Below are 15,094 nucleotides of genomic sequence, written 5' to 3' on the forward strand. Positions count from 1 at the left end.
AGGATACACTGGCTTAAATCAGCTCAGTTCTCTGCATTTTTCATTTCCCCACAATATTTTATACTGATAGTGAAGTTGTTTTTGTCTGTTTTGGTCACTTGAACGCCTCTGCCTTCTTAGACTCTCCCCAGGAAGATGCATGGCTCTACCAATAGACACCCTGGGTCTGAACAGACAACCCTTTGGAGGTGTGGGGTTGGCAATCCACACAGCTGCTAAGTGAGGAGTGCAACTCAGTTTCTAATGATGAATATTTCACATAAGCTGGTGTGCTGTTTCTTTTGTGTAAGACCCTTGTAAACAGCTAACAGATTGGCTTTCCCTTTCTCTCTGTTTCTCTGTTTAGCAGGAAGGAACGTCCTAACTCTCTGAATGTCTTCCCCCTCGCGGATGGCATGGTACGTGGGCAGATAGGGGCCAAGATCGTCCCAACACTGGACCACTGGCACCTGAGTGACCTCGGCCAGCTGCAGTCCAACTCCAGCTACAAGGTTTTATAGACCATCACGGAGCAAGGGTTTCCCACTCTTCCACTGTCAATAGCATCCCATGTTTTCATTAAGGTGGAGATAAATCTGTGTCCATAACCCTTTGCAGCCTCTTCCTGCTGTGCATTTACTCCGGTGGTAGCTGTACTGTAGGTGGGAGGATATCCTTTCACACATCTGGCATACAGTATGGGAGGGATTTAATACAGCTCCTCATGCTTCTTTTTACTCCTTGCATCAGTATTAATCTCCTTTACTTGGCTGGCCCGAAGTTGAAAGGAATGTGTGGGGAGGCAGTCAGTAATTTAGGGAAGATAAATCCTTCACCTTTTTTGTCTTATTTGGGAGAGGAAATGATGGAACCTGACCCTTCTCTCCCCCTCAGTAAGGACAGTGCTTTTGTACCTCAGCTGGGGCCAGGGACTGGGTTGCACTTGCTCTTCATTGTTTGTTCTTTTTGACTTATCGCTGTTCTGGCCTTCCTGTGTTTGGTAAAAAGGGATACTAAATCTCTCTGTATGCCCAGGTCCTGCACTGTGCTTAAAGCTCTTCAGTTTCTCACACATCTAGTCCGTTGCTCTAGACTTACATTGTCTACATCCAAGTGGCCTCCTTGATGCATAGCTCAAGAAATTCTGACAAATTCAGTTCCATAGAACACAAAGCAGCAACTTCCTTTTTTTTTTTTTTTTTTACACAGGCTATGGAAAGTAGCCAGGCGCAGCACAGCACAGAGCTTGGCACTGTGTCAAGCTTCTGCCGTTGCAGAAGTTGGAAATCCAAAATCAAGATCTTTGGATAGGATGGGGACTTGAAACCTAACCCTTGCTGTAGTGTTAAAGGCACAGAGACTTGGGAAATATAGCAATTTGCAGAGTGCTTGTCAGGTTCTACAGTCATTTCTGAAGACTTTACCTGTAATTAATAGCATTGCCATGGAGCAATAGCATAATCAAGGATGAGGAAATGAAGATATGGTATGAATGTGTTACTGCAGACAGATTAGTGCTGTGCCAACACAGCACTGCTGCAGGGATGCACACAGCAACCAAAATGTACAGAGACCATACTTCTAGTTCTGGAAGGAGTCTGTTCCTTGGGGTCTCCAGTCAGTGCTGTACACTATGATGTGAACATGCTCTTGAGCTCTCTATTGATCAGGCATGTGTGGCAGGCGTAAGTTTTTAGAGGAGAGTTGGTAGGAAGCTGGGGTTAGATCCACCTTCCAGACTTCTGAAGGCATAATTCTTTAAGCCATGCCGTTGCAGAGCTTCTGAAAGCTTTTTAGTGAGGGTTGAGTGGATCTCATTGATAACTCAGCACCTCCATTGCAGGAGAATACAACAGGAATGCAAATAAATTGTAAGCTTTGATTTCCAAGTTCAGGTAATGGAGGGTTACTGATCTGATCATTTAGTAATTTATTCTTGGTGGTGTCAGACAAAAAGTCAATTTCTGGTTACAAGAAAACATTGTGCAGAGGTAGTACTGTGCTACTCAAGTCAGATACTACATGTGTCTGATGGGTAGTGCTGGGGTTTGTTTTGGTGCTTGTTAAAAAAAATCAGGAGGTCTTAAGGAGGACAGCTGATAGTTTGCAGATAGAGAGCTTGGGCTATGGAAGACTTGGATGGTTAATGCGTTATGGTGGATTTCCTAAGAGTATGGAACAAACCTGTGAATAATTAAAGGGAGTGATTAACTGACGTGCTAGATTTGCAATTTGGAATGGAGTATTTTTCTTGTGCAAGCTACTTACTCTGACTGAAGTGCTATTTCTCAACTATTCTACATGACTGAAATCTCAGCAGTAGTGCTCATATACTCCTTGCCTCTTCTTCAGCTGCTCTGATATTTTGTTGACATTGACTGCACACGTGTAACTCACCTTCCCAATACGTATATCCTGACTCTTCTGACTAGTTTTTCTATTTCATGGGGCCATACTGTACTTATGTTTTAAGTGTCCTTTTCTACTTTTTATTACTATTTTGTTCAAGCTGCTGTTTTTATTACTTTACTTTTAGATTCAGTTGTACTTTTATTTTATATAATAATTTGGAGTTGAAAGTCCTTAACGTTTTTGTTTTTATGTACTGTGCTTTCAGTGTTATAACCATACAATTGTGGCTACTCATGGTGACATATGACTGCTATGAATGTTGGGCCTTTGCAATGCATTTTGGAGGTCACTACTACACATTTGATGTTTAGGAGGTTGACAGGTATGGCTGTAGGTAAGTGGTGGTTGTGGAGAGTATTCTTTGTGTGAGCTATGGGTTATGGAGAATGCCTCCTAGGCTGTAGAGGAGACCTGTATAGTTAGTGGAATATTTAGCATTAATGGAGCAATCGGAACAATAGAAGGAAGATACCAGTGAAGTTTAATAGACCTTCTGGACTGTGAAGAGGAGTGTCTTTGTAGTGTTTACATTTGAGATGAATTTCTCCAGGGCAGGCTGGTAGGCTGATAAAGAACATACTTTAGATAAATATAAAATTCAGATGTATAACCAAAAATAAATGAAAGGCAGACAATAATGGTGTAGGATTTCTGAATGACATCTAGTTCCGAAAATCAAGGAATGACATGTTGACCCATCTCGATGTCTCTTCTACAGTGCTAAGATCCTCAAGGACTTAGGTTATGCTTACAGACTTACAGTGCGTACAAGGAGATCTCTGAATCCATTCACCCAAAAGAAGTTTTGTTTTGGGGGGGGGAAAGAGGTTTTATGATCACAGTTTACACGTGGTACTCGTTGTCCCTTTGTACAGTAGAAAGCACAACAGGCAAATTGCAGTTGAAGTATTATAAGCCTTACTGGATCGTATTTTTTCTTAAAAATCAAGTTTGCTATTATTTTCTTTACATATTAGAAAAGTAACTCACAAAACAAGAATATGAAGTACATGTGGGAAGTGTAGTTTCCACCTGTAGCAGCCTAAGTAAAGTGTCTCAATCTCAGTTTTGATAGTAAAATCAGCAAATGTGCAGGGAGACAATTTGAACGTCCATGTGGGAATATGGGTGCTATTCAGACTGACAGTACAGAAACCAAACAAAACATGGATAGTATTCAATGGTAGCGTATTTTTTAAAAAGCCTTAATTTCTGATACAAGTGTGCAAATGCAATGTAAATCCTCTACAGTACAATGTATAGCAGGCTATTTTAAGATAAGCATACAGAGGCCAGTCTGTAAAGGAAGATGTTAATAAGATTCCAGATTTAAAAAAAAAAAAAAAAAAAAAGGCTGCAAAGGGTTAATTTATTTCAGACCTCTCTCATCCCATTTTGAATTTGATTTTTTTTTTTTTGGTCATATTGTTCAGTTACTATTAGAACAGTAGAACGAGACTTACAAATGAGTGAAGCATCACAGCTCCAAGGTTTGGGAGGCCTTGAAGCAGCTTCTGAGCAGAGCCAGAATCTTTCTTGTAGTTGCACAGGAGGGGAGAGACAAGCCATACAGATTATAGCTGAGTCTGGGTGTGCAGATACTGAATGTCACTGCACTCAGTTGCAATTCATTATCACGTATAACTTTCAAAATTAATTTTGTCATCTCCCTGCAGGCAGTAATTAGAGCAGGCTACCGTGAAGAATGGGGAGATCTCATTGGGTTCTGGGAATGATCACTGCATTGGTTAAGACATTAATTGGCTGACTTTGAAGCAGTGCTGCTTTAATTGACAAACAAGGGGCACAGTATAAAATCCTCACAGAGCCTTAAGTCTCCCATGTTTTTCAAGAGGTGTTATACAAGAAATGGGGCTGTAATGTTTGTAAAGATGAGACCCATTTGTGCACATTTCACACTGGAAATCCATCTCCTATGTTAATTTGTCAGCTTTTGATTTTTGAATTCCTGGATCCTGTCTTGTCATTTGTAACTGGGGAGACCACATCTGTTTCTATTGTGTTGTCAAGCTGAAGGCATGCTTGGCTAGCTTCCGCATAATGTGATGTGGGGACATAGGTCTTCCCCCACTAATAAAGTCAGACTATCCCAGCTTGGTATCCACTTTGTTTCTGCAGTCTAGCATCAAAAATACTTTGGCGTTGTCTCAACACTAGAGATTCTCATCCTGGTTGTGTCAGTGGCTTACTGTAATGACAGCTTCCAGATCATCTAAGAGGTCACTTCAGATCTTTCCCAAGCAATGTCCATGTTGCCTTCCAGTCTTGGGAAACGCTGGCCTGGCTTACTGCAAGTGCCAAAGGCCTTCAGCTTCCACAATAGCCAGTGGCAGTTGCAGGTGCTTTTTCAGTTATGATAAAGCAACCTTCCTTGAGGTGCATGATGAAGAGGTCACATACTGATGAGACTTGTGAAGACCAGTCTTAAATGGTAAAAGAAGAAGGATATCAGTCCTTTCACAGGTAGGATTTGCTTCCTGAGTTCAGCATGAGAACTCACTGCTTCATTTTGGTTGCAGTGCCATGTGTCACCAGAGAATGCTGGACGTTTAGTTGGTACAGTGAGCAAGACTCACTTTCCATAATGCTTTAAGGCAGCCATATTCCAACAAATAGGAGATTAATTGAAATATCTACCTGTGCTTTTCCCTTTTTATTCTTTCCCTGCCCTGGAATTTCTGTAGTGCCCCCAAGATGAAATGTCTGAATCTGGGCAGTCCTCGGCAGCTGCCACACCGAGCACCACAGGAACCAAGTCCAACACTCCTACATCATCTGTGCCCTCTGCTGCTGTCACGCCCCTGAATGAGAGCGTCCAACCCGTCAGCGAATACAATGGCACAACCAAGGGCAACAAGAGGACACGAGAAAAGCGGAACAGTCGGAACATGGAAGTCCAGGTTACGCAGGAGATGAGGAATGTCAGCATAGGTATGGAAGCTGGAGCTTGCTTATTTTGCCATTAAAGTAATTGCCTTCACAGTGCTTGTGTCCCTCTGTTACAAGAAGAGGCTGGGAGACTGAAGGGTAATCAGCTTCATAGGTATAGAATTTGAGACAAGCTTACTTAGAAAGATATGTAGAGAGTCCGCTAATTGGATGTGAGTTATTTTCTGAGTTGCAAGTTTTGAAAAGTCAGTAATAAAAATAGTTTCACAAATACACAGGATGACAATGGATTACTGAGTTCAGTTCCCTGCAGTTGCTTTAATCCATGTCATAGAACCCCTTTCAGGAACAGGTAAGTCCCATCTCAGTCTGAGCTTTTGGAACGCCGTTTCTGGACCTCATCAGTATGCTAGTTGAAAACTTGCATTTAGTTTTCTCTCTGGATATATTCACAAGTATTTTACATCCAGTTGTTCATATGCCAAAATTATCAGTTGGGTTAACTAATTATTTTCCCTTCTATGTGTTTACCCTACAGTTTTATGTATTTCAGAATAGCAATTATATCCCTATCTAGCCATTTTTCTAAGCTAAGTAAGCTGTTTTCTTTTAGTCTGTTTCTCATATAAGAAATCTTTGGAAGTTTCAGTTGTTTTCTTCCCACTTCCTGGAGTGCTTCAATAAACTTAATTAATTATTCCTCGTGAAGAAAGCCATCACCTAAGCCTTCAGCACCAGACTGTTTAAAGAAAGAAAATGATGTAATAACATGCTAAAAGCCACTTTCAGTGCTGTTCAATATAGCCGTACCAATGTAGTGTCTGAGCACCTCCCAGCTTGTATTGTATTTAGACTTGCAGTAACCTTCAGAAATGAGTAGTTGTCTGTTTCTTGCAGATCATGAGCTTAAATACAAAGGGACTGTAAAATGAACAGGAAAGTCTGTGCAGGAGCATATGAAAGAACATAGGTTTTGATGTTAGCATCATAGAATCACTTAGGCTGGAAAAGACCTCCAAGATCATCTGGGCCAACCTTTAACTTAGTACTAACAAGTCCACCATTAAGCAATGTCACTACCTCTACATGTTTTCTGAAGATCTCCAGGAACGGTGAATCAACTACATCCCTTGGTAGCCTCTTCCAATACTCCATAACCCTTTCAGCGAAGAATTTTTTTCCTAATATCCAGCCTAAACCTCCCATAGTATTCTCCTGGAGAACCTCCTTGTCATTTCCTGTGCATCCTGGCGAATGCAAGTCAGTATGAACATTAGTAACAGAGAAATTGAGTATGGATGTCTTTGGTGGCTGAAACCAGGAATTGTACCTAACAAGAATAAGCTAGAACAAGAAACACAAGAAAAGAGAAAGTTCTTCCAGTGATGAGTTTGAATTTTCTTCAGAGACAAGTTTGTCCTACAGTATTTCTCAGAGTTCAGAGGGCAGTAGTTCAAGTTCACTATAAATAATTATCCTTAATTTTGCAGTTGGTGCTTATATGGTCATTTACCATCAGTAGCTTTTTTGGGTCCAAGTCAGGTCTATTTTATATGCATGCAACTCTAAAGTGGATGTGTATACGAAAGTTTAAATTTTCTTGCTGAAATTATCATATTGTGGAATCTGCTCAAGGCAGATAGGTGTATGTTTCTTATGTGCTCTGCATATTCAGTCTTTCAGCTATTTTTCGCGTGTGATGCAGAAGTATATCTCGATGCTGAGAAGAAACTTAGATACTTGAATTTTAATTAGGTATTTTATTCATCTGTAATTAAAATGTCTGTCAGTGATGCAGATGTCTAAGAGCAGAACCTACAAAAAAGGGATTTGCAGAAAAGCTTCCCAGGTTATAAAATAAAGAGAAGGAATCGTCTGTTTCTGTGAGGTGGGGAACCATTTGTGTATGGATGCCTAGTTTGTCAACAAATACACATCGGGCTTTGGCTTCAACATGACATTTGTTGCCAGCAAGTCCACAATGCCAGCCTAAAACAGTAAAATCAACAGTCAAGTTGTCATGGGCTTGGTATATTTGGCTGCTGAGGAAGTTTGGAAAGGTTAAAGATTTCACATCTAACAGTTAAGGGACTAATATAGTTTACATACGAGGTCTTTAATCCTTCAGGAATTTCATGTGTAAACAGCCACTGTATTTATATTGCTTTTTTTAGAATAGGTGCAAGCCTGAGTTTTTGAACATTTTGGTTTCTAATATGAGTAACTTGACAACAGGATTATTTTTTTTATTTTTATTTTTATTTTCTTATTTTCTTCTTCAAATATTGGCTTTAAGCTGTAGATTATACAGAAAACAGACGATTTCATATGTTGGACAATGTGTTTTCTAAGTGAAAATTCACTGTAATGGGTATCTAAACTAGTTGTAGACTTGAGAATTTGTCTTGACAAATTATTTCTATTAAAATAAGCCAGTGCCGATTCATAACTAGAGTAATCTCTGTGAAGCTATATGAAAAAGTTACTCTGTTCTTCAATTTTGGCTAAAGCTGCATAGTCATTGAAGAATTTTTACTGACAGATAAAAAGATTATTTGCAAGTTATTTTAATGGATAAAGTACTTGTGGTTATTACATTTTAATGCGTATCCAGGCCAATGATATTGGTGGCAAGCTAGTGTGGCACAGGGTATGCTAATGGTCTTTCTGTGCTGAATCATGAAGGCACCTTCCCAGTCCTGGTGCATTTCTGTCTCTAGGTGATCAGCCGCTTTCTGTTCCTATTTTAACACTTTGTACATGGAACCATGAAGTTTTGAAGCCTTGGTATTCAAAGCTGCAAAAGTGCCTTCCGGAAGCACTGATACTGTAGACCATATGTATTGTCTCCCTTAGGTATGGGAAGCAGTGACGAGTGGTCCGATGTTCAGGACATCATAGACTCTACACCAGAACTGGATATGTGTCAAGATCCCCGCCTGGAACGCACTGGTAACAGGTACTGATTGTGACTTTTTGCTGTTTGCTCTTTAGCTTGGTTTTGTGATGAGTGAAGAATGGATGCCGTGGTTCACACAGTTCAAGTTACAGCTATTTGAGGAAAATCCATATGTTCTGCCTAGTGCAAATGTGAGGGGTCTTGATTATCTTTGAGTTGTCCAGGGAAGGCAAATATCAGCTGGTAATCTGTGGAAGGAGCTGTGCAATCTGAGCAAACTGAATGAGGTTTGTTTGAGACAGGTTAGTTTGCCTTGTAGGGTCAGGGAGCACAGAGAAACGTAGCAACAAAACATTTAAACAGGCAAAGGGGACATAGGCTTAAGTTTTCAAGGTGAGGAAAAAGATGCATTCATCTAATGAGATCAGATCTGAATTCAGTTTTTAAATCTCAGGACTTTTTCAGTTTTTTTGTGTTTTTTTTTTTTTTAAGTGTTGGAAGAAAAGCAGGTCTGAGATGTGAGGGAGGACAAGCAAGAGTGACCCCAGCAGGGCAGTGGCTGTGGTGCAGTCCTGCAGGATTGGAGCAGGGAGAGCAGAGCAGGGCACTGGTAACGGGCTTCATAAGCAGTCCCCTACAAAGGAATGGGATGAATTAGGTGCAGGGGATACCCAGGAGCAGCAGGACACGGGACTGAAGACAAGTACACCTACAGCATAGGTTAGATAAGGACAGTAGGCACAGGCCTGAGCTTAAAGGGAGCCCTTGGACTAGTGGACAGAAGGTGGCTGTGTTCAGGTCTAAGGTGAGGCTAGTCAGAGCAATTTTGGACCGTCAGTGCACTCAGGACCTTGACAGAGTCCTCTGAATTAGTGAACTTTTACCAAACTACTATGCTGATATCCTTCCTGTCTACCACCCTTTTTGTGCTCAGTGGGAGGCTCCCTAAAGGCTGTTAATTTTGGCACCACGTTTCTGTGAGACGTCATTAACCTAGAATTACTAGTCTAGGTTCCTTGATTCATTTTTATGAAGGTCTAGAGATTAATTTTATGGAGTTCATTAATTTTACCCTGGTCCAGTGGGTAATTTAGCAGGACACCAGCAAAAATAACCCCCCAACTCTTGCAGGTATGCAGAAAATAATACCCTGACAAAGTTAAGGCAAACTTTTCTCACGGACCAAATCTGGACTGGATTGCACTTGTTGAGCACCCTCTTCTAGTCCTCTAAAAGTGCATGTGAGCAGCAATAACAGATGCCTTTCTCACCTGTGAAACACAGTTAAGTTCCCCTTAGGAGATGTAGGGTACATGGACAATTTTTAGGGTCAGCAGCAGGAGGAATCTAGGTAGCCAAAACAGCTCTGTGTGAGGAAAGTAAAAGAGACTGATGTGATCAGACTGATAATTGGTTTGAACATGAAGAAAAGAAAGGAGTGGAGAGGATTGCTGCACTGGAAGCTCTTCATGCAGACTGATCTTTGATCCACATAGAGAGGCAGAAAACCGCAGGAGACACAAGATAACTCTGGAGCTGCTGAACAGTGTGCTTGCTGCTTTAAAAACAGAATCCTTTTGAGAGATGTATTGTTTCAGCAAGTGGAGTGCTGAAGCTGAATTATGTCTTCAAGTCAGACCTTGAATGCTGTTTGCTTCTTTTCGCTTGTACTGTCTGTTAGACTGCATCAACTGTGTAATTCCTCAGTGTTCTCGGATTCCTGGGTAGCTCTGTAATTAAAAATTCTATTTTTTTCCTTTTATCTGCAACACGTTTTACCTCTCAAATATCAGAGACAGCTAACACAACACATTTGTAATCTCCATGTTTGATCACAGAGACTTGATTTAGCTAAGAACAAAGCCACGTGACTTGAGATAATATCCACTGGTACTGACCTTTATGTTAGACTGCTGGAAAAATTGCACAGCCTTACTTCATATTGGCTGATTCCCCTTGTACAAGGCAGGGCACTTAGAAGTGTCTATACCCACTTTAATCCCATTTTTTGCAGTAAGCACTGACAATCCTAGAGGATGCCTCACTCCTCCTTACTGTGTCTTTCTGCAACAGTTGTATTCTGTTTAAGCCATGAGATTGGCAAAGAATATGAGAAGATTCTTGGTAGAGAAGACACTAAGATGTGGAAATGTGCTACCATATGATGTGATTAGATAACATTAACTTTGATTTACCTTTAAGGAAATACATTTTGCTGACATAGGAAGAAGCATTTGTGCACTTAAAACCAAAAGAAGAAACTAACCTTTAGGCTGATTTCACTTACTAGTTGGCAAAGAAAAAAGAAGACCGTTGCTATTTTCAGCATCTGAGTCCTTATCTGATCTGCTTATCTTACCTGCTTTGAAGGTTGCTTTGAAGTTGATAGGAGTGTGGGAATCATTGCACAGTGTTAGAAGTCAGAATTGAGAGCTGCTGTGAATTGAAAGGTTTCTGTGAGATATCGAGTTGTCATCAACTCTTATGATGTAAAAAGGAATCAACCAGGCAAGCTTTGAGGTTGTGCATGATAGCTACTTGCACTTGATATAGGAAATAAAATATGTTTTTTTCTTTGCTTACTAATTTCCCTGCGTCAGCCTATGGTGAACAGGCAGAATGTACTCTCAGAGTTTTGACTTCAATGTTCTGTAATGCTCAGTATTTCTGAGAGTTACGTGATAGCTCAAATGTTGCCAAGTAACAAGTGTCCTTGCTTTTTCTTCTTCCAACAACAGCCCAACACAGGGGATTGTGAACAAAGCATTCGGCATCAACACGGACTCTCTGTATCATGAACTTTCCACAGCAGGGTCCGAGGTTATCGGGGATGTTGATGAAGGAGCAGATCTGCTAGGTAAAAACTTGTTAGAACCCTTCTGTTTTCTCTGATACAATGACAATTCTATTAAGCTTCTAGAAGCATTTAAATTCCCTTTTTTTTCCGGAACTTGGATGTTTGTCCTTGGCATGGAATGGCATGGAATTTGGGACATACCGTGACTGAAATATGTACCTGTAGTACAGTAACGCTTATCCAACAATTTAAGTTAATTTCTAAGTAACTTTTATTTAGTCTGTCTTTAGGTGTGTAAGTTTTTTCTCCATAGGATTCTCCCACATGAACAGTTTGGAGAGAAAATTTGCTCCTTCCACTTCCTCCCCCAAATTTTCACTTCAATAATTTTGCACACTAGCAACTTCACTTGGAATAAAGGTTTTGTTTGAAATATGTAAGAAAGTAACTCCTTTTGTTAAGTTTTTGAAATTTAAAGGAACAACTTATTTTAATATGAAAATATCATGGTCTGTATTGCAGTTTTTACCCTTTTATAGTCAATCTAAGAGAAATTTTAATTCATCTTTTAGGCTAGTTTTGAAGGAGGTTTTAATATCTGAAGTCTGGTTATATTCTGTATTCCCGACTAGGACTTTGAGGCAGTCAGAGAAACAGCTCTGTCTCAGGTAGCAGTCTGAGCCCTTGTCATACTTTCTGGCGTTGGATGCTGAGTGTGTAGACCTTAATTCATGACAAAATTTAAGCATGTTCTTAATTCCTTCTGAATATTTTTCTGAATCAGGAAGATATGAATGGTCTTTGAATATCCAGACAATGCAAGCACCTGACAAAGTTTATAACAGTTTCGCTCACTTTCAGTTTTGCTGTTTGACTTAAGGAGACTTAAGAGACATGAGGACTCCTACAGTATGTCATTTATGCATTGAATAGCAAAAGATCTGATCTGAAAGTGAACGTTATCTTCCTGGTAGTTACTGACCAGAGTGTTTGGATAATCTTACAACTTTGGTTCTGGAAAAACAATTTTTATTAAAGAACTTTTGGATATATATCTAGAACAGAATCAGTTGAATTATGTCACAGAATTCCAGCAGCACATCTTTGTAAGACTTAAATTAGGGGGATATTTGTATCACCTTTGAATGAATCTTGTATCATGGCCCTCTGAATGTGAAATGGGTATGTTTCTGCAGAGAGGATCGATTTTAGCCTATTCACTGTAGACTTAACTATGAAGAAGTGGACTGAAGACTGAAAAGTTAGGTTAGCATAGCACTTCTTGCTTTATCTAAGACAAAATCTCTGAAAGTGGTACTGTTACAGGCAAATGTGGGACTGGAATTTAAAAATGAGATCCAGGCTCTCATCAGAACTCTTGCAATAGCTATTTGATATAGAGAGATTTTTATTTTTTTAGAAGCATGGTATAAACTCTGCAGCATGCAAGATAGCTCTTGTGCATGGAGTGATGACCGTTGCCTGAAGTCTCAAGACATTTATTGTTTGACTCCTCATCTCAAAATTGGCAGAAGAAAAAAATCTACAGAAGAGTCAAGATGAAAGCACTGTTTTTTGCTGCCTGTGATTGGAGCCAACATGTGCAGGCAATTTAAAAATTAAAATTTAGAAGGAAAAGCAAGAGTTCTAGGTTTGAGAGTAACCTGGATGTTAGCAGTCATTGCAGAAGGGCCAGAACTCCTGCTCAGAGTGAAGATGACAGTAGCAATGACATGTGACTTAAAACTTCCATCTGCCTGCTGTGGGATGAATTTTGATTAATAGCCCCCACGCGTTACTGAGAACTCTCTTCATAGCAGGGCCAAAGCATTAAAAATGCTTAGAATCTAGCCATTTCCCATATACTTTATCATGGTCCTCAGGTGCTTCCTTATCTAGAAGAGTGTATAATCTATTACATGGCTATCTTCCACTAAATCACTCTATCACTCTATCACACTATATCCTCTGTGCCACCTGCTGCTTTCTACCTCTCCCTGAAATAGCTGTGGCTTCAGGGAGTGTCAGCTTCTAAGAGATGTTATTCAGGAAAATGACTAACTGTATCAACTGCTTGGGACAACCTGCTTCCTACTTCTGGAAATTTGTCGTCTGGTAATCCACTCCCCAGTTGGATTACATCCTGAACCCAGTGATCAGTGAGAAATACAGGCTGTTGTTTACAAAGGGCCAGAGTTTTTAGTTGCTCAGTGGGAGACCATGCTAGTTATATCACTACAGTTCCAGTTAGTCAAAAGTGCTTCATCTCTTCCAGTAATAAGACTGCCTAAAGATCAGTGACTGATTCTGGATCTTGGGTCATCAGTTATTTGGCAGTTAACACTTGTATAATAAAAAGCGTACAGAAACTTTGAACACTGCCTATGTAAGTATGGCTTGTGGAGATCAGATTTGTTTCCACCTGAAATCTGAACCATCAATATGTACAGATCTAATTTTTAAATTTAAGAATAACGTTATTCCATAGAAAGGAATTCCTTACTCAGTGCGGTCAGGCACTAGAACAGGTTGCCCAGAGGAGTTGTGGATGCCCCATCCCTGGAAGTGCTCAAGACCAGGTTGGATATGGCTTGCAGCAACCTGGTCTAGTGGATGGTGTCCCTGCCCATGGCACAGGGGTTGGAACTAGATGATCTTTAAGGACCGTTCCAACCCAAATATATCTGTGATTCTAAAGTTTGTCCTTTTTCACCTTACCAAATACATGAGGGGGGAAAAAAAAAGATTGCTTAATATTCACATTTCTTTTGCTTAGGAAATAGAAATTTCTTGTTCTCTCTTCATTAAGCACAAAAATAAAGGTTTGTTTCCTGGCTAATGCTGTTGTTATTAGGAGTAGTTTTTTCTGCAGAGCAGCAAAACTCTTGCAGCTGATAGCATGGCATGCTAGCAGAATAGGAAGGCTTCATCCAGTTCCTTTCCAGACCTGGGAGGTGATATATGATGAAATCAGTTCGCTGAGTGAGTTTTGTGACAGAAATGTCAATCTAATTACTCCTTCTGTTGAGTTCTGGCTACCAGCTTTGCCCACATGAAAGTGTTCTTTGAAATGAACAGACATCAGACATGCTGCTAGGATTGTATATAGGAAGGAAAGCAGAGAGATCTGAGAGGCCGTATTTCTCTGACTTAGAAATGAGATTTAAACACTTTTTTTTGTCTTTTCACAGTAGAAAGCACTAAGAATGTCTCATAAAGTTGGAGGAAAAAGTCTAGGTCTCAGTACTGACAAATTTGTCAACGTTATACAAAAATTTGCCATTCTTGTTAGGTAAATTGTTCCCTTTTCTGTAACTTTTTGCCTGAAGAGCCACAGACGAAATTGTGCTATATGGACATGATATAAGAAACAAGATCCACAATCCAAAAGATTTCTTTCTTTCTGGGTCTTATTTAGAGAATTAAGTGTAAGTGAAGTTTACCAAAAGTGAAAGTTTCATTCTTCCTCTAGTCTCTCTCAAAGCTTGGAAATCAGCCTTCAAGAATATTCTTTGCTTTTGGACTCAGTTTCTTAAAGAAAGAGAAATCTCATTAAGAGGACCTCAGAGTAGAATGATCTTGGAAAAATTACCTTTGAACAATAGCTGGCAGACAGGTCTGTTTCTTCAGTGGAAAATCTCACTCTTCTGAATATCTTCTAAGCTACCAACGTCTCTTCGTACAAAAGCAGCACTCCTCATTGCACTTTTGGAATATAAAACCTGCTTTTTTCCCCATGTTCTAACACCATTGTACACACATTAGTTTGTATAGGGTATATTCTGGAGAAATACGTGGAACAAGAACAATTATTTAGCAGTGGTAATTGTTGACCTAATTCCCTCCTTTCTCACTGCAGCCTTAGGAACACTGCCACCACCTAGTTGGCTGTTTGCCTCCCTACCCACTTGTTAGTTGCTTGTCCTTTCCTACCAATCCTGGGTAGGCTCACTCTTTTCTCATCTACCCTTCCCTTGGTCTTCACTATCCCGAGAGACTCTGGATGTGGAGGAGGACTAGTGGTTCAGTTGTGGACTGTGTGAAGTCCTTTCAGTTTTAGGACTCCAACTGTGCTTTGGAGATTAAAACCTCACTTC

The 15,094-nt window shown here is 40.1% G+C and overlaps 1 protein-coding gene across 33 annotated transcripts in view; it reads left to right on the plus strand.

Moving 5' to 3' along the window:
• The window catches only part of MAPK8IP3 (mitogen-activated protein kinase 8 interacting protein 3), a 70,640-nt gene that overhangs the window by 24,002 nt on the left and 31,544 nt on the right, over nt 1–15,094 (plus strand). For 16 of the 33 annotated variants that reach the window (XM_040574146.1, XM_040574157.1, XM_040574147.1 and 13 more), the window contains 4 exons: nt 347–491; nt 5,097–5,343; nt 8,158–8,260; nt 10,939–11,057. In XM_040574146.1, the coding sequence (XP_040430080.1) occupies nt 347–491; nt 5,097–5,343; nt 8,158–8,260; nt 10,939–11,057 (614 nt within the window). The other 17 variants (XM_040574166.1, XM_040574174.1, XM_040574170.1 and 14 more) reach the window with 5 other exon arrangements.

This window comes from Cygnus olor, chromosome 15, assembly GCF_009769625.2.
Source record: "Cygnus olor isolate bCygOlo1 chromosome 15, bCygOlo1.pri.v2, whole genome shotgun sequence".
Classification (NCBI taxonomy): Eukaryota; Metazoa; Chordata; class Aves; order Anseriformes; family Anatidae; genus Cygnus; species Cygnus olor.